The following is a 17,624-nucleotide window of genomic DNA, read 5'->3' on the forward strand; positions in this document are numbered from 1 at the left end:
TAATTATTTTAGCGCTATCCAGAAGTCCAAAAACAATCCCTGCCCACAGTGCAGTGGGGCCAGGGCACAGATGGGCCCTATGAAGCTCAGCTGACAGTAACACTGAATTGTCTGGTATTTACAGGAAATTGAGTCCCTTTTTTGTGACTGCTGTCACTCTGACCTGCTCCAATTTCTCATTTACACGGTGAGGGAGCTCAGGGGGTTTTGATCCTTCGACTGCCTGACCTCGTGCTGCACTCCAGGAAGGGACAGGGAAGAGGATGAGGATGGGGAATGGGACAGGGATGTTACCACATCCCCACACTGCTCTGAAATCCCTCCCTCCAGCGGTGGTGGCCCAAGGGCTGTGACACCTGCAGTGGCCTGTGAGTGGGGACAGCAGTGGAGGGGACATCCCCTGCACTGGGGTGGGGAAGCTCCCACCAGCAGTCTCACCTGAGCTAGGTGATGCTGGGAGAACTGGGAAATCCCTTATGGACTAAGCTAGGGTAACCCTTTGTGTGGGATGGGAACAGTCCCAAGGCTCCTCCTGCAAGAGCAGGGTCTGCACATTACTGCTTCCAAAGTGGAGGAAAAGGAAAGGAAAAAAAAAGGGCTCCTATTCTCTGGGAGCACCCTGAATTCCTGCTGCTCCCCAGGCTGCTCCAGTGCCCATTCCTATGGCAGGGAGGAACACAGAACCTGCCAGAGTCACTGCTACCCCCACACCCCTCACCTCGCCCAAGTCTCACCTGTTGATTTTTTTCTTTTGCAAAATTCTAAATGAAGATTTTTTTTTGTTTGTTTTTACATTTTATACTACATAAAAACTTCAAAAATACATGAGCTTGATAAAATATACATGCTTAGCTGTTCTGCATCTAGCTGAAACTATAAATTGAACCTTTACAAGTGTCTTGGGTCACCTACGGCAAACATATTTACACAGAAGCCACCAGAACAAGTACCACTAAGAACTGGCTGTAAAAAATATTATTGCGATATACTACAAATGTAACCTTTGATAGGAGCTACAAAAAGCAGCATCTTTGTTTACAGAATTCAGTGCAATTCTTTACATTAAAAAAAAATCCTATAAATTAATAAGGAAACCATCAGTGTTACAGAGGAAAGAACACGTTTTACATCCAGGCCGCGCTCCCCCGTCCTCTGTATTGCTTCAATTCCTACCAGGATTTTCCTTCTCTCTCCCATCCTCGTGCCTCTTTCCCAACCCCACAGAAGATGGAATTCAAAGTGATTTTTTTCTCCCTTTCAGGAGAAGAGTGGTCAAAGCCCAGACTGGAAACCCAACCCCAGAACCTCTCTCCAGTCTGGGATATCCAGGCATGGTCCTGGCGCAGGAGAATGTGGATGCGGGATGGGGAAGGAAGGGAGCTCTGGGCACACACACTGAGCTCCTCCTCCTCTTTACACTAAGCTCTTACTTCCACCTTTGCTGCTCACACCAAGAAAAGCCCACGTCTGCAGAGACAAGGGCCAAGGAACCTCCTGCAATGCCTGAAAGCTGAGGCCTCCAGCTCCTCTGCAGCTGGCAGCTCCCGATGTTCCATCACCAATTACAAGCCAGATTCAATCATGCTATTTTAATTAGATGACCTCATTAAAAGGATTTTGAGAGATCCTATTAGTGTGTATGAAACCTCATTTATCATATACAAGGTGGCAGAAGGAAGATGACCAAGTGTAAGAATCCAGGGGGAAAAAAAGCCTTTCCAAGTGTCTTGCTGTTCTAAAGGTGAAATGGTTCTTCTGGATTGGTGCTGCTGCGTGCACAGAGGAGTTGGAGCGAGACTTCCTTGGGACACAGCCAACTGCCCAGCCCTCGAGCCCCTGGCTTCTTTGGCTGCTCAAGAGTGAAAGGAAATGCTCAGGCCTCACCTGCCCGCTGGCTCGACTTCAACCCCTTCCCAAAACACCAAATATTCTCCTTCCTCCGTGGTTCCTTCATTTTGTCCTTCATGTGCCATGGCTGGGTGGATGCTGCAAGTCCTGTCCTGAGAAAATGGGGTGCAGCAGGGGGTGGAGGTGCAGGGCCGTGGCAGCAGCAGCGGCTGCTGGCCTTGGAGCCAGGAGGGTCGGGTAGAGAGCATGAGGGACAGGGTGGAAGGTGAAGGGGCCCGGGTGGATGGCGGACGCCGGAATGATGTGGATGGGGTGGCTGGCCAGGAATGTGGCGGGGTGCCCCGGAATAATCGAGTGGGTCAGGTGGGACAAGGAAATGGGTGTCAGGTGCGGCTGGGGGATGTGGTGGACCTGAGCGAGGGGCTGCGGGTGCGGGTGGGGGTGAATGCCGATGGCGGCGGCGGCAGCGGCGGCGTGGTGCTGCAGGATGGCGTGCTGCACCGTCGTGATGGACGTGGCCGAGGCCGCCGCTGGCTGCTGGATGTGGATGGGCTGGAGCGTGGGTGCGGCCGGTGCCAGGGTGGCCGAGGTGGGGAAGGCCTTCACTTGCTTGGCCAGCAGCTGCTGCTGGATGTGCTGCTGGGCGGCCTGCTGCAGCTTGCTGTACTTCTCCATCTCCTCGGGCGTGAAGGTGATGGGCTGGCTCTCCAGTGGGGCTAGAGAGGAATCTTCTCCCCCCTCGCGATCTCCTTCCATGCTCGGCTCCCCGCTCTGAGGCACGTAGCCAGGAAAGTGCTCAACATCTGGAACTAAGGGCATCAAACTTGTTTCCACTGGGACTGGCTGGTTGCCTCCATCCATAGGCTCCAGCCTGTCACCATCGCTTGGATCCGAGAGGAAGTTGTGTGGCATGACCAGATCTCCGGAGCCAAAGCACTCAGGGAGCGCCGGCCTGTCCATGGGAAGGGATGGCATCTCCACAGAGGCTTCATCACGTTTCTGCTCATCCAGAGGCTTGTCCTGAATTACCATCACCACATCTTCCAGGACAGACTGGCTGGGCAACTGACCCTCCTCCATATCTTGGGAACCATCCTCAGCATCTGACAGCTCCTGCTCCTCGCCCATCTCCAAGCCAGACTCCTCGTATCTTTTGGAGTTTGGTTTCCGAATGGTTGGCAACTTCCCAATTAAGGGCAGAACTGGTTTGTTGCCTAAGGAAGGAGGCAGTTTGGGGCCAAAGTAGCCCTGGGGAGGATCTTTGAGCTTTATGCCCACTTTGCTTGTCCCTGACAGCACCTCGTCAGTGATGCAGGGCTTCTTCTCAACCTTCCTGGACTGCACCTTTTCCAAGAGCAGCTTTGCGGTGACGGAGTTCCTCTCCTCAGGACTGCAGTCCCCTTCCAAAGCCCGCCCCGTGCCAGAGCTGCTGCTGTTCTGGGACAGGGAGCTAGATCCTTTCAGATCCTCTCCTTTGCCATCCTCCTTCTTCGGCAGCGCCCCTTCACCTCGGCCTGTTCGGAAATAGTGAGGAGACTGGGAGCGATAGATCTTGGACCTAATGAAGTCTCTTCTGCCAGACCTTCTCTCCTCAGGGCTCTCGTGGCCCCGCGAGCCCTTCCGTGACAGGGACCTCTGCGAGTGGCTGCGGGTGCTGCGGCTGCGGTCCCGGCTGTAGCTGCGGCTGCGCTTCCAGCTGCGGCCTGTCACACTGCGGCTCCTCCTCTTGCTCCGACTGCGGCTGCAGCTGCTGCTGAGGCTCCTGCCCCGGCTCCTCGATCTCGACCTGCCTCGAGGGTGGGTTCGGCTCCTGCTCCGACTCCTGGACCTGCTCCTGCTCGAGCTGTAGTCATCTTCTGACGAGGAGTATTTGCGCCGCTTCGAGCGGTGGTTTGAGCCGTTGTAGTCGGAGTCATCCTCCGAGTCCTGGGAGCGCTTGGAGCGGCAGCGGGAGCGGTCACTGTAGTCGCTGTAGCTGTCGTCCGAGTAGCTCCTGTGGCGGCTGTAGCGGCTGTGCCCCGAAGATGCATCCGAGCTGCTGGAGTAGGACCTGTGCGTGGAGTGCCTGCGGCCCGAGCGGGAGCGGCTGCGCGAGTGCTCGCTGCCCGAGTCGTAGTCATCGCTGTACTGCGACGGGGACTTCTGGTGGCAGTGCTTGCCAGGGGAGCCCTCATCACTGTCGTCGTCGCCGCTGCTCTGCCGGCTCCGGCAGCTGCTCCGGGCCTGGGACAGAGCTGGGCAGCGCCTCCTCGCACCAGGCACCTGCTGCAGCTCAGCCTTGTGTCTTTTGCTGCCGTGCTCTTGGCAGGAGTTACTCCCATCCTCTTTTTTACTGCTGCTTCCCTCCTCAGCAGACAGGGATTTCCTCTGGGACTCCTGGGAGCATCGCTTTTTCTTCTGGAAATGGCTGCAGTCTTCAGATAGTTCAGGTTTCAGCGCCCGGTCTGACTCCGTCGAAAGGGAGGATTTACCTTTTCTGTGCCTGTGCCTTTTCCGTTTCTTGGGTTTCTCTTCCCCCAACTCAGCTTTCCGGGCCTTCTCCTCAGCTTCCTCCTTGTGTTTGCGCTTGTGTCTGCTGGACTTTTTGTGCTTCTTTTTCTTTTTGTGTTTATGGGACCTTCCAGATTTACTCTTACCCGTTACACTCTTACTGCTGTCCTCCCCCTCTCCCTTACTGATGTTTCCCAGACCGGACTCCTGCTTGCTCTGGGATTTGTTTTCCATTTTTTGAGCAGAACTGTTCTCTACACTTTCAGCCTCCTTGGCTTTGCTCACCTCACCAGGTTCTGTGCTCTGAGCATTGTCTTTACAAAGCCCCCCTGGATCCTTGGATTTCTCTGCCCCTTTGCCTTTTGCATCCTTGTTACGGGAGAGCTTGAAGTCGAAGTACAGGGGGTTGCAGCTGTAGGACACAGAGGGCTCAGCTTTGGTGAAGATGAGCAGCTCTGAAGGCCACTGCAGTGTAGTGCTCTCGTCCTTACTCAGAACAGGGAAAAAAGGTCCTGTGGGGTGCTTTGGTCCCTCAGAGCCATCTCTGCAGCCCGAGGCAGGAGGAGGAGCTTCTTTAGCAGTGTCTGTTTCGGGGGGATTGCTCTCTGGAAGGTGCTTGCTCTCCTGTGTGTTTTCATTCTCTGGGATATCTTTTCGTTCTGTTTTGCCCTGCTGAGCTGCAGTTTCAGTAGTACTCTGCTCCTTCTGCTGCCCCGTGCTCTCGGCTGCCTTTTCCGTGTGCTTGCTGGGTTTGGGTTTGGGGGAACTCCCCTTTTTCACTTCGTGTGCATTTTTTTTGTTCACATTTTCCGCTTCCGTTTGCTCAGTAGCCTTCATGAAAAGCAGGAATTGAAAGTTGGGCTTTACTTTACAGTGGGCTGGGGGGATGTAGTGGTAATATTCTGGTTCCACAGCCGTTGGTCCATCTTCTCGCCTCATCTTCTTCAGTTTGGATAAGGTGCTGGCCAGAGCCCCGCTGTCCTTGTCGTGCTGGTCATCGTCCTCCCCCTTGCCATCAGAATTATTGGTGCCTTCACCCTCCCCAGACTTCTGCAGGCTGCCAGCTTCTGAGGACCCCCTCTCATCACCTTTTGCCCCATCTGCAGAACTGGACTCGTCCACGTGGTCCTTGAAAACAGAAGCGATGGTCTCCAGCTTCACTGGGGTCTTCTTGGCAAAGGAAAAGGACACCCCAATCTTCTGTAGCGGAGTTCCCAGGGAGCTCTTAATGCCAAAGCTGATGGCCTGTGCCCCCTGTGATGTCTGGCCTGGCATCACAGTGCCTTGTCCAGTGTTCAGGAAGCCTCTGTCCGTGGTCATCTCTGTGGCCTGGCCGGAGCTGGTCTGGACAAAGGAGCCGCTGTTAGCTGCGGAATCGTCGTCGTCTCCACCTTCCTCATCCACAGCCACTGTGGTGGTCCTGAACATGGGCCCACTTCCAGGAGCACTGGAACAGGGGAGAGAGAAAACACAGCTTACTGGTATCCCTGTCCCTCTGCAGGAGGATCCATCCCTCAGTGGAGACTATCTTACACAGCTCAAGTGCTCTTGCACCCAGACAAACGCATTAAAATACCAATATACAGCCACTCAAAGTTTTTCATAACAGTAAATTACTGAAGAAAATTTATTGCTGGATAAAGCAATTTGGGGATGCTCTGCATGATCAGTTTAGTGAATTCACTCCTACCAAAAGCACACCAGTGTGAAGCTTTGCCCACAAAGCCTGTGCAGTATCCCAGAGCAGGAATGCCAGCCCAGCCCAGGGGTGCTGGGACCACCCAGACTCACCACTCAGGCTGCCTCCTCTGCTCAGCCAGCTCGTGCAGGCGCCGCAGGGCTTTCTCCTGCTTCCTCTCATCTTTCCGGGATCTCGATGAGACATTGCGAGCAAATTCCCTTTGCTTGAGATCTTTCAACCTCTGAGGCAAAAGAAAGCAGGGATGGGTCAGATCAAAGCTGTTCGTGGTTTGTCCAAGAGCAGCTCTTTGCTGTACCACTGGAAATTGCTGTGTCAAGCCCCTCCCCAGGGACATTTCTTGAGCCAGGATGGAGCAACACCATCTTAGCTCAACAAACCCCACGGAGCACACTGCCATCCTCCCAGCAGCTGAAGGAAAAGACAACTGGTGGTCACTTTTGGCTATGACTTCAAGCTCTGTGTATACCCCTTTCCAATCAACACTACTGGTTTTCTTTAGCATGGACAACAAAGCTGATTTCAAAGCAACAAGCAAATTCTGGAAGGAAAAGGGGAAAAGAAGAAGGATTGTTTACTTTGCTGCTCTTGCAGCGTGCAGATGTACTTGACAAAGAGTGCATGACATGAGTCAAAAGCATGGGCCAAAGGACAGGAGGGATTAGCTGGTGCCAGAGCTACCCAGGAATGACATCTGACAAAAGCAATGTACCATTACATTGGAGAAGGAGCCAAAAATCCCATGCAAATGATTTCATAAGCAAACCCAGAGTACAACATACACCACAACCAGTTACTTGTTTTCCTGACAGTAGTTCTGAGAGGGTCAAGAAACAAACTGCTCTAAAGGCAGGAGGGTCTCTTGGGGTTGAATACTTTTGGGGGGGGGGGGGGGGGGGGGGGCAGAAGCACCAAGTTCCCCAGAAATCTTATCCTGAGGGAGCAAACCCAATCCCAAGGAATTTCGAACATCCTGTTATCACTGAGGAAGTCTAGGTAGCCAATTCTAATAGAAAATAAACATCCAAGACTTCAGAACATTTTGGAAAGTCCTTGTCTCACAGCACTAGGAGAAGAGGCTGCTGGTTTTTCTTGGAATATATGTGGATATTCACAACATTTTTTTAGAGTGCTCTACAGAAGTTTAAGCAAGAGAAAGCAACAAAGACAGATCTCTACCATCCTAAAGGGATTGTTTTTTTTAAGTGCACAATTCAAAACCCTTTCAAAGGGCCCAGTTCCAGAATGCATCCTGTACTCAGCTTTTGGAAGAAGTTTCATGTTTTTCAGGCATTTCATGCAGGGCCTGGGAGACTAACGAGACTCAGAGCAGGAGTCACTTTGGAACAATTCTTGTACAGGATGTACAAATCACTGGTGAATTCTAAATACTTCTGGCTGGCTGACTCTGCCTCTTTCCTGGAGCAGAGTCAGACTGCCACACACAGAAACAGTGGATCTGGAAGCCAACCCAAAGCTCAAATTAGAGGAATTAAGCTGGCCCAATGTAAAGAGAACATTGCTTTGTGAAAAAGGGAGAGATTGGACAAGACAGAGGATTCTCTTACCTAATTGTATTTACTAAATGCGGTTGATTGTTACCAAAATCAGAGGGGAGGACACACAAAAAAGATACAACTACAGACACAGCAGAAACTCACTCTTGTGATCTGGACTCCCAAATTAGAAGGGTTTGCTTTCAATACATCAGCTGAAAACGTCACATCACAAAGAAAAAAAGAAAGTAAAAATATAACAAGAGTGGAGGAGAGGGAAAAAAAAAAAAAACCAACAACAAGCAAGCATGACTAGAGAGCTTTGGGGGAGTGTGCCAGCTACTCTACAGAGCAGGGGCACGGGAGGAGCCGGGGTCTGCAGCACGGGACACATACGGACACGCACGGACACAGCCATGATCCCACCTGGAACAGCAGAGCTACTTTCACCAGGACAAGTAAAGGGCTCAAGGGTTTTGTGGTGTATGTTAAATGTTGAGGAGGAAATTTTTTTCCAAGAGGAAGGAAAAAAAAAAAAAAAAAAGATGGACCAGGCAATGCTATCAGCTTTTTCATGCTGATTTTGAAAGTGTGTCTGAAATGCTCTGGGAAGTTACAGCCACCAACAGCTGACAAAACTATTTCATGGGGGCTGATGCCAAGTCTCGAGATCACTCACCCATTTGGAAAAAAGTATGACCCAGCTATTTACACTAGACATGAACTGTGACCTTTCCCTCTCGAGAGGAAGGTGCAATGGCACACTCAGAGCCCCCTGTGCCCCCAGGCACGGTCCTGATCATCCCCCAGGACAAAAGCTGGGCTCAGAACTGTTGGGAACATGCAGCTGCCCCCAGGCTCTCCTGCCTCCATTACATGGCAATCTGAATGCAGACAGAATTAAATGCTCATTATTAAATGCTGACCTTTGTGTGTCTCTGCTCCCCCAAACTTCCCACTCTCAGCACTTCAAATTCACAGGTGTGAAACAAATGAACCACCCCAAAGCACTGTAATCCAGAATATGCACCAGAGCAACTCACAGCTGCACCCAAACCTGGGCCCTTTAGGCTGACAAACCACTGGCCCTGGTGTCAAGACTGCAGAGAATTTGGTACTTCCAAAACTGGGGAAGAGTTGGTCTGATTCTCAAAGGACCAAGAGATCTCAAGGCTGAGTTTCTTTTTGTCACACAGGAGTCAGGAGGAAAAAGAGTCTTGCTGAAGAAGTACAGGATAGGAAAGCTCACAAATGCACCGTGCCAGCTCTTTGGAAAGGCAAAATACTGAACAGAACACAGCTCAGCTTCTTAGACTGACCTAAACCAACAGACCCATCATCAGAAATGACTCCAGGTGTGCAAGAGACCTGGTTGGACTACATTACCTTCCCTAAATGCATCCTGAGGGAGGGAAAGGGGGGAAAACAGGAGCCCACACTGCTCATCTGTAAGAACAACCTGCTGCTGGAATGAAAAATACCCAGAACTTTTCAAAATAACCTGTAACTCTCCCCTCACTGTGTCAAGTATGTCACTGAATCCAGTGATTTATCCCCTCAGAGTGGATAACCAGTTCACTACAGCCATGCCCACCCTGCTCCCCAGTCCTGACCAGGAAGGAGCAATCCAAAGACAATTTCACTGGCTGAAGGGAGCATGTGGAACACTGAAATGCTGCTCACACACTTTCCAGGTCTCAGCCTGCCCAGGAAATCACTTGAACTAAACAGATATTTAAGCTCAGCTTACACTAAAGAAATTTCCATCTAATCCTGAGGAGAGTGTTATTCTAATCCCCCAAAAACCTCTAAATGACTTTTTGGACCACACCATATGTGTGGGAGTGAGTGAGGCTGGAGGTGCATGGAACTCCCCTTCCACAGCAATGGAGAAATTCCAACAAGGATTTAACACAGCCACTCAACCATCATCAGGAGAACTTCTCCCCTCCACAAGGAGCCTGGGAACTCATACTTTTGGGGTGAATCCTCCTTTTTAAAGTCTTCCCATTGTGCTTAGCAAGACAATGATTTTTTTCAACAGGATTAGAGCCAAACCTGTATTAAATCAAACACATACTTCATGCTATTACAAGATTTCAAAATTAAGGGGCATTTTTTTTCTCCCTGGGCAGTGTGTTTTCTGAGCAAACAGCAGTTTATCCAAGCAGCAACATCCTTTCAAACTGCAGGATCCTGGGGACCATAAAGCCAAGGAATATTCTGCTGGTTTATTACTTCAGCTGTCAGAAGGGCTACACTGCAGTGACCAGCAGTGACACAAATCACCAGCACTTACATAAAATTTCTCCAGATTTCCACATGCTGTAGGCAGTAGTTCACCAACTCCAGCCTTCCTGGGGCCTATTAATAGCTGCCACCCCCCTCAGCTTTGGAACAAAGAATTGTATTTTAAATTTCCAGCCTTGTTTCTAACAAAATTCCAAACTTGTCTCTGCATTTCCACAAGATTGCAAATCAAGTTCTTAAAGAGCAGGTTTGGTATCAAATCTGCAGCTACCTCTGCTCTGCAGCACAGAGAGGCCACAGTGCTGGATTATCTCCCAATCCCCACATGCCTCAGGAGAGGCCAGACTGGCAAACACGACCAGTATCTTCCAATTCTCACAAATCAGCTTAAACCAACTGCACCACAGCACTGCCCATCCCAGGCTCAGCAAAGGGGGGAAATCCACGGGGGCGAGCAGGAATCAGGAACTGCTGCAACAGGAAAATCACTGGATCATGACAGAATGTCCTAAGTAGGAAGGAACCCCCAAGGATCATCCAGTCCCACCCCTGGCCCTGCACAGACAGCCCAACAATCCCACTCTGGGAGCACTGTCCAAGCACTCCTGGAGCTCTGGCAGCCTCAGGGCCATGAGAAAACTCAGCACACCCCAGATTCTGCTGAGATGGTACCAGGTATGACTTCCCCAGAACCCAGCTGGGGTGCAGAACTTTACTGGCTCAGGACCAGCAGCAAATGGATTTTCTCCGTTTAAGCTGACAAAGCCACACAGCATCCCTGAACTGAGGCCCACTGAGAGACATTCTTTGCCTAAAAGTGCAGAGCAGAAAGAGCCCCTTTTATTCTCACAAGACAAAAGCACTGTCACCAGATGTGAAGATGTGAGATTTTCATGCCAAACCTCACACTGAGATGGGTCAAAGCAGATCCACCTCTGGGGCTCGAGGCAGGAGGCAGCACCCATGACATCAGAGCCCCCTCCTCCCTTGCCATTGTCCTCATGTCTCTCTGCCAACCCACATGAAATAAAATAATAATAATGTACTTTTCATTCTGTGCCAGCAGATTTCTTGCTTTCTGAACTTTTGATGTCTGCTTTTGGGAGTGAACGACACCATGAAACAGAAGCTCAAAGGATGGGAACCTTGATCATTTTCCTGAAGTGGGAACACAGGCCTGGCTTATCTTTGGTCATCAACATTCTTTGCACGCTTATAAATGAAGTGAAAACAACAGAGGGGAAATGGCTTGCAAATGCTGTTTTATTTCATCTTAATTTCTTCCCTGAAAGGAATCAATATTTTTCCTAGGTGGGTTAAGAAAAATATAGAATGGGTTGGGTTGGAAGGAACCTTAAGGCTCACCCAGTGCCACCCCTGCCATGGCAGGGACATCTCCTACTGTCCCAGGCAGCTCCAAGCCCCAATGTCCAGCCTGGCCTTGGGCACTGCCAGGGATCCAGGGGCAGCCCCAGCTGCTCTGGGCACACTGAGCCAGGGCCTGCCCACCCTCACTGGGGAGAATTTCCTCATCATCTCTAACCCAAACTTACTCCCTTCTCAGTTAAATCCATTCCCTTTTGTTTCATCCCTCCATGCCCTTGTCCAAAGTCCCTCTCCAGGTCTCTTGCAGCCCTTTACTGATAACTGGTGAGTCTTCTGAGGGCAAAGCATTTCTGGAGCAGAAGAACCTGCCATGTAACACCAAGTACCTCAGGGAGTCCATCCTCAGTCTTCTCCATTCAACCTGTCCTTGGAGGCCCAAGGTTTTGGAAATCTCAAGTCTCCCCAAAACACAAAGTTCAGCGTTTGCATTCAGAGTATTCCTCAACCCCAGAAGTGACTGTCTTGGTAATTTTATTGTGCTTGAACAGATCTCTCCCCCTTGGCATGAGAAGCAAAGATGCAGCTATTTAGGGCACAAAGAGAACTGCACATCTCTACCCTCAGTTCTGAGTTCCACCCTCTTTGCCAAAGAACTTCTTTATGGAATACACTCCCTTTGCCCTTTTACAAAGAGAATCTAGGCAGAATTAATCACCTACACCTCCAAAACATCACATACTTAGGGGAAAAAACAGCTACATAAAATCTGCATTTCAATGCTGGTTTGTGCTGTCCCAGGGAGCCTGGCACAGGTTCACTCAGAACACGTTTGTTTTTCACAGGCAAGGCAGAAGGGGAATGTTTTGATTCTGTTGGGTCAGTGACTCAGTAAACAGCTCGAGCCCTCAGCAGGCACATGAGCAGAACGAGGTGATGGTGGGAGATTCTCCAAGTTCTTGGATTGTCAAAAACCCCCCACAGAAAAAGCTGACTGTAAATGCTACATAACTTACACAGAAGGTAATTCCAACCATAACTCTTGCAGGCTGCTTCAGGTGCTGGGCCCTGCACATCTAGGTTTGTCTGACAGGAACACACAGACTGGGCACAACCCAGACAAGGAGCTCACACTCCTCTTCACACAAATCTAACATGAGGTCCTTATCTTAATGTCAAAACCCCAGTAAGTAAATAAGGAGCCCTCACAGGTATAATGCCTTAAGGACACATTCCCACTGAGACCAGAGTGTTCTAGGGCTATGGGAGCTCCCAAGGATCAGGACATTGTGGATCTGCAGGAGAGCAGCACAAAAATCACAGACTGGGTTGGCTTAGAAAAGATCCTAAAGATTACCTTGTTCCACCCCCTGCCATGGGCAGGGACACTCTGCACTATCCCCAGGTTGCTCCAAGTCCCGTCCAACCTGGCCCTGAACACTTCCAGGGATATATGCTGGGTCCAGCTTTACCACCCAAGCTCCTTCTTAGCTGCAGAAGTTTTCTTCCTACATTTCCCACCTTCCGTCTGTTAATTATTATTAATTATTACTCTGCTGACTGTCAGGACTGGGCATCATCAGGAGTGGGGCCCTTCATAACCTACCAGGCCTTCAAGATGAAAATCCTACAGCTAGAAAACCCCACCATTAAAGACATCAGCAGCAGTACAAGAAGTTGTGAGATCAGCGTTTTCCAGCTGCTCACTGCAGGGTGTGTGAGAGAACTGAGCTTATTGTCCCTCCTGCAGGGCCACCTGCACCCACTCCAGCTGCCTGCAATGCCCTGAGAGGGACAGGCCATGTGCTGACCAGAGGGTGACTGGTCCTTGAAACAGCTGCACTTCTCATCAAGTGTCAAACTAATTAAAACCAGCTCCAGAACAACACTGCACACTTCAAACACAATGCCTAAAACATGCCAGTGGTTTGGGAGAATAAATGCAAGGATCTTTTCCCAGGTAAGGAAATGCTGTCTTTTGAAGAAACTTGGTGCTGAGGTTGATTCAGATGTAGCCAAATGGTCTATGAAACCAGCACAGGCAGGAAGTAAAGAGAATAAACCTCCCCTTTAATTGTTTGGTGTTGATACAATTTTGGTGGGTCCAAAATTCATCCGGTTGGGATCAATACACTTACCTATCATCCCTGTTGGGCAATAATCCCGAGTTCCTTCCTGGAATACAAGACAGTGTCTTTATAACTCGGGAGTGGAAAGGGATCTGAGGATGGAACATCTATTTACAGGGACAGCCTAATGCTTGCAGAGCCACAGAGGGATAACCAAACACTTCAACGTCAGCGGGATGTGGAACTAAAAATACTTAAAAGCAAAAAATGCTGTGGAAACTGAGCCAAGAAAAAGGCAAAAACAAGCTCTGTTGACTCAAAAATTACCACTGAGACAACAAAATCTTGCAGATGATGTATACCAAGCTGGGTTGTTGTAACTCAGATACTGTAATGGCCTTTCTTTCCAAGAAAGCCAACTGATGGCCTACTTTTGGGAAAAGTTCATGTTTTTCCTCAAAAACTTTAGGCTCACCTTTCTACAACCTCACCTTCTTGTCCAAAGAGACAAACTATAAAACATCAACGTGCAACATATCAAAAGCACAGCTTGTTTTATTTTTCAACTATTTTAAAATTCAGACTGGACTGCTGGGTATGAGCCTCCCTGGAGCAGGAGGGAGCACAGCAGAGATAATGTTCCTTATGCAAATTCACTTCCTTCTGTCTCGGGAGTTTCAAGTTCACTCCCTGAACGCTGACCCAGCGGGGTCACACACATTTCAGCCCGACAAAGCTGGACAAGCAATTTTTTCCCTAAGCAAAGCATGACTGCTTCTTTGTTTAAATCCCTCTGTAACTAGAAATTAATGCTGGGTGATGCAGCCAGAGTTTGGAGGCTCATTTTCTCCAAAGCCTGCCTGAGGTGACTGCAATAGATGGAATTATCCAAGAACATAGTTCCTCTCAAAATAATCAGCAGTACCAAGCAACCTCAAAATTCTTTCTCCTGATGAGATGACCCCATCCTGTGTGCACACAAGACATTTTTCTCTCAGGCCACTCCTGCTGACTCCTTTTTACTGCTTTCCACAGGTTGGTTTCCTCCTCCACAGCATCTCCAGATGCTGGAAGAGCTCAGAGCCTGGCCAGGCTCTCATCAGTGCCCCGTTAGTCACCGAGGGCTGGAGCAGCTCACAGAATCCCACAGCGTCAGCCCACCAGGAGTGTGACACAAACACGTCCTGCCACCTCCCAGATAAATGCAGGTCACTGCACCTGGGTTTCAGGCAAACTGATGGAGACCTTCCAAGGAAGTCCTCTGCTCTCAGATTTCACAACTGAGCTTGGCTAAAACCACCCCTTTGCCCAATAACCAAGGGAATAAATGAATTTCTGCTCTTGATTCTACCAAACCACTTCTCTTCACAGAGCCCGAGTGCCCTGCCATGAGAATTCCTGACAAGACTGCTTTAGTTCAAAGCAGATTCTCTGCCATATTCTACACTTAATACACACAAACAAAAATCATACTCTGCAGCCACATTCTTGTCTTTAAGCTGTTTTCACTGCTATTTTGCAAGCTCTACAGCACATCCTCCTCGAGTTACCAGCATTTTGATGATTGTGTTGTTAGAATTTATGACTAAAAACATCAAACCCCTCCTCTGAGCCCTTCCAGCCCTGGAGGAGCCCAACACTGCTATCTGCTGTGCAGTTACATCTCATTTAGCAGCTTAAATGGTCAAACAGATCAGGCTAATGCAAGAACTTCCATTACTTACTGTGCAGCATGAAGCACCCTGCAGACACTACAGTACATCCCTAGCTTGGGAAAAAAGCCAGCTCCACTCTGAACCCACCTTCTCTTGAGTATGGCAGAATTTGGGATGTGCTCCTTTCTTAGGATTCCTTTGACACAGCCCATTATTTCCTAGTACATTTTCAGTAACCCCACAGAACACAGACTCAGGTAGTAAAATCTGGGGAATCATCACTCCCCAAAGCTGTACTAATGCTAAAAGCAAGCTGGGAACCATCCACCTCCACGTGTACTCTCCTCAGTTTTACACCAGCACAGCTTTATCTCTGCCCGTGGGTCTTTGAGATATGGGGCTCCTTGATGCCAACCATGGAGTGGGGCTTGAGGTTCTTCCATTGTTTTGTGTTCTTAAATGAATGATGGGCATAAAAATCTTACCCAGTGACATAAGACACCTATTCCAGGACCAGTAGGGAAAACAGATACACCAGGGAAACTCCAGGTATTAACCACAAACAAGAGCACCACAATGAACATCAAATGGATGAACTGTGCTGTCTACCACTGGTTACCTGCTTGTGAGCATGGTCATAGGAGTTTATGTGGTTGTCAAACTCTTGGTGCTTCTGATACTGCTTGTCACAAAGTTCACAGTAGAAGTTTGCTCTGAGGTCTTCCAAAGCCTTGGCAATGGCCTTTTCTTTATCAACATAATCCTGAAAAATTAACAAAAATTGCTTCTGTTAAGCATCCTGTAGAATAGCCTAGAAGATGATGGGTTAGTCCTTTAAGGAAAAATAGTGCTTCATAAAAACTTAGTGTACATTGATTATATTTATTACAGGATCACTGAGGTTGGAAAATACCTCCAAGATCACTGGGTCCAACCTGTGCCCAATGCCCACCTTGTCACCAGCCCAGGGCACTCAGTGCCACATCCAGGCCTTCCCTGGACACCACCAAGAATGGGCATTCCAAACCTCCCTGGGCAGCCCCTGCCAAGGCCTGACCCCCCTTTCCATGGGGAAATTCCTCCTGGTGTCCATCCTGAGTCTGCCCTGGCCCAGCCTGAGGCTGTTCCCTCTGCTCCTGTCCCTGTTCCCTGGAGCAGACCCCAACCCCCCCAGCTGTCCCCTCCTGGCAGGAGTTGTGCAGAGCCACAAGGGCCCCCCTGAGCCTCCTTTGCTCCAGGCTGAGCCCCTTCCCAGCTCCCTCAGCCCCTCCTGGAGCTCCAGCCCCTTCCCAGCTCTGTTCCCTGCCCTGGACACGCTCCAGCCCCTCCAGGTCCTTCTTATCATGAGGTGCCCAGAACTGGACACAGCACTTGAGGTCCCTCAGCAGTGCCAGCTCAGGGGACAGTCACTGCCCTGGTCCTGCTGCCACCCCAGTCTTGGAACAGGTGCCACTGGCTTCTTGCCCACCTGGGCTCATGTCTAGCCTCTGTTGACCAGCACCTCCAGGTTCTGTCCAGCTTTCCAGTCATTTTGCCCCCACCTGGAACCTCCCTTGGGGTTGCTGTGACCCAAATGCAGGTCCCAGCACTTGGCCTTACTGAACCCAGCCTACCAAGCTGAGCAGCCTTTGCAAATTCACAGATGGGATTCCAGAACTTTGCAATGCTGCCGACCTCAGTGCTATTTGTTACCCACAGTCACAGAATACTGTGTGCTGGAAGGGCCCCACAAGGACTGAACACCCCCTGGTCATAGCAGAAGTACCACTAAAAGACGACTGCTATCAAACAAGGCCTGCAGTGCTGATGGGGTGAGGCAGCTCTGCCTCAGGAGAGCCTCCTGGATTGGCTATGCTCTAAGGAGAGGTTCAAAGCCTCGAGCTAATCCAAAGACATACTGGCATCAACCTAGGAGCATCCCTGCCTTGGGAACAGACCTTTATACCTCTAAAGCGGACACTGCTCCATTTTGAGTGCTAAGAGATGTCTGTTTGATCTTGGCTTGGCTGCCTGAACTCTGGAGGGAGAAACATGGCTCTGGCTGGGAATTACCCTTCAGAGCCTGCTGAGCCCAATCCACTCCAGTGAAATATTCCCAGGAGCAGAACTGCCCCTCAGGCTGGGCTCAGCACACTGCAGTGGGCACAGGGAGCCGCAGTTAATGGGAGGGAGGGAGGGAGGGGAGACAGCCCTGGGGTGATGACAGGGTCTTTCCCCTTCTACAACTGAACACCTGCACAGGTGGAAAACCAAAGCTCAGGCAGAGATGAGGTGTCTCACCGGGCAACAGCCACATCCTTCCCTCTTTTGTTCCAGCTTTTGAATGTGCACTGAGATCTGGGACTGGGATTTCCCAGGTGGCTGCACTGGCTGGAAATCCAGGTATGGAAGGAGCCTGTGCTGTCCCCGGGGCTGCTGCACACCTGGGGGGCTCTGAGACACACCTGATGCTGGGACACAGGAACCTCAGGGCTAGGCAGCTCTTGCTAGGCTGTATCAATTACAACCCTCCCAGAAGAATTAATAAAACATCACCACTCTTCACAAGCTCTCTGGGGAAGTTTTACCCTGAGGAGGTGGAAGGTTTGACTCAAAATCAGTTACAAATGCTGCATCACAAAGCCCACTGCACTCACTGAAGCACTCCCCATATAACCATTAACCATAGGCATTTCAACTGGAATAAAGAGAAATTATATAAAAAAACCCAGCCTAACATTAGAGAAAAAGCACTTAAGGATCTTTTTTTCTATCTTCAATAGAAACCTCCTATGGGAAGCTTCCTTCCTCAGCA

The 17,624-nt window shown here is 49.9% G+C and overlaps 1 protein-coding gene across 6 annotated transcripts in view; it reads right to left on the reverse strand.

The window, feature by feature from the left end:
- Positions 1-1,157: 1,157 nt before the first annotated feature.
- Positions 1,158-17,624, reverse strand: part of GPATCH8 (G-patch domain containing 8) — a 54,389-nt gene continuing 37,922 nt past the window's right edge. For all 6 annotated transcript variants that reach the window (XM_059869475.1, XM_059869478.1, XM_059869479.1 and 3 more), the window contains 3 exons: positions 15,450-15,593; positions 6,130-6,260; positions 1,158-5,785 (listed from right to left, as the gene is read on the reverse strand). In XM_059869475.1, the coding sequence (XP_059725458.1) occupies positions 1,963-5,785; positions 6,130-6,260; positions 15,450-15,593 (4,098 nt within the window). In that variant the 3' untranslated portion in view covers positions 1,158-1,962. The remainder of the gene's footprint in view (positions 5,786-6,129; positions 6,261-15,449; positions 15,594-17,624) is intronic.

This window comes from Haemorhous mexicanus, chromosome 28, assembly GCF_027477595.1.
Source record: "Haemorhous mexicanus isolate bHaeMex1 chromosome 28, bHaeMex1.pri, whole genome shotgun sequence".
In the NCBI taxonomy this organism is placed as follows: Eukaryota; Metazoa; Chordata; class Aves; order Passeriformes; family Fringillidae; genus Haemorhous; species Haemorhous mexicanus.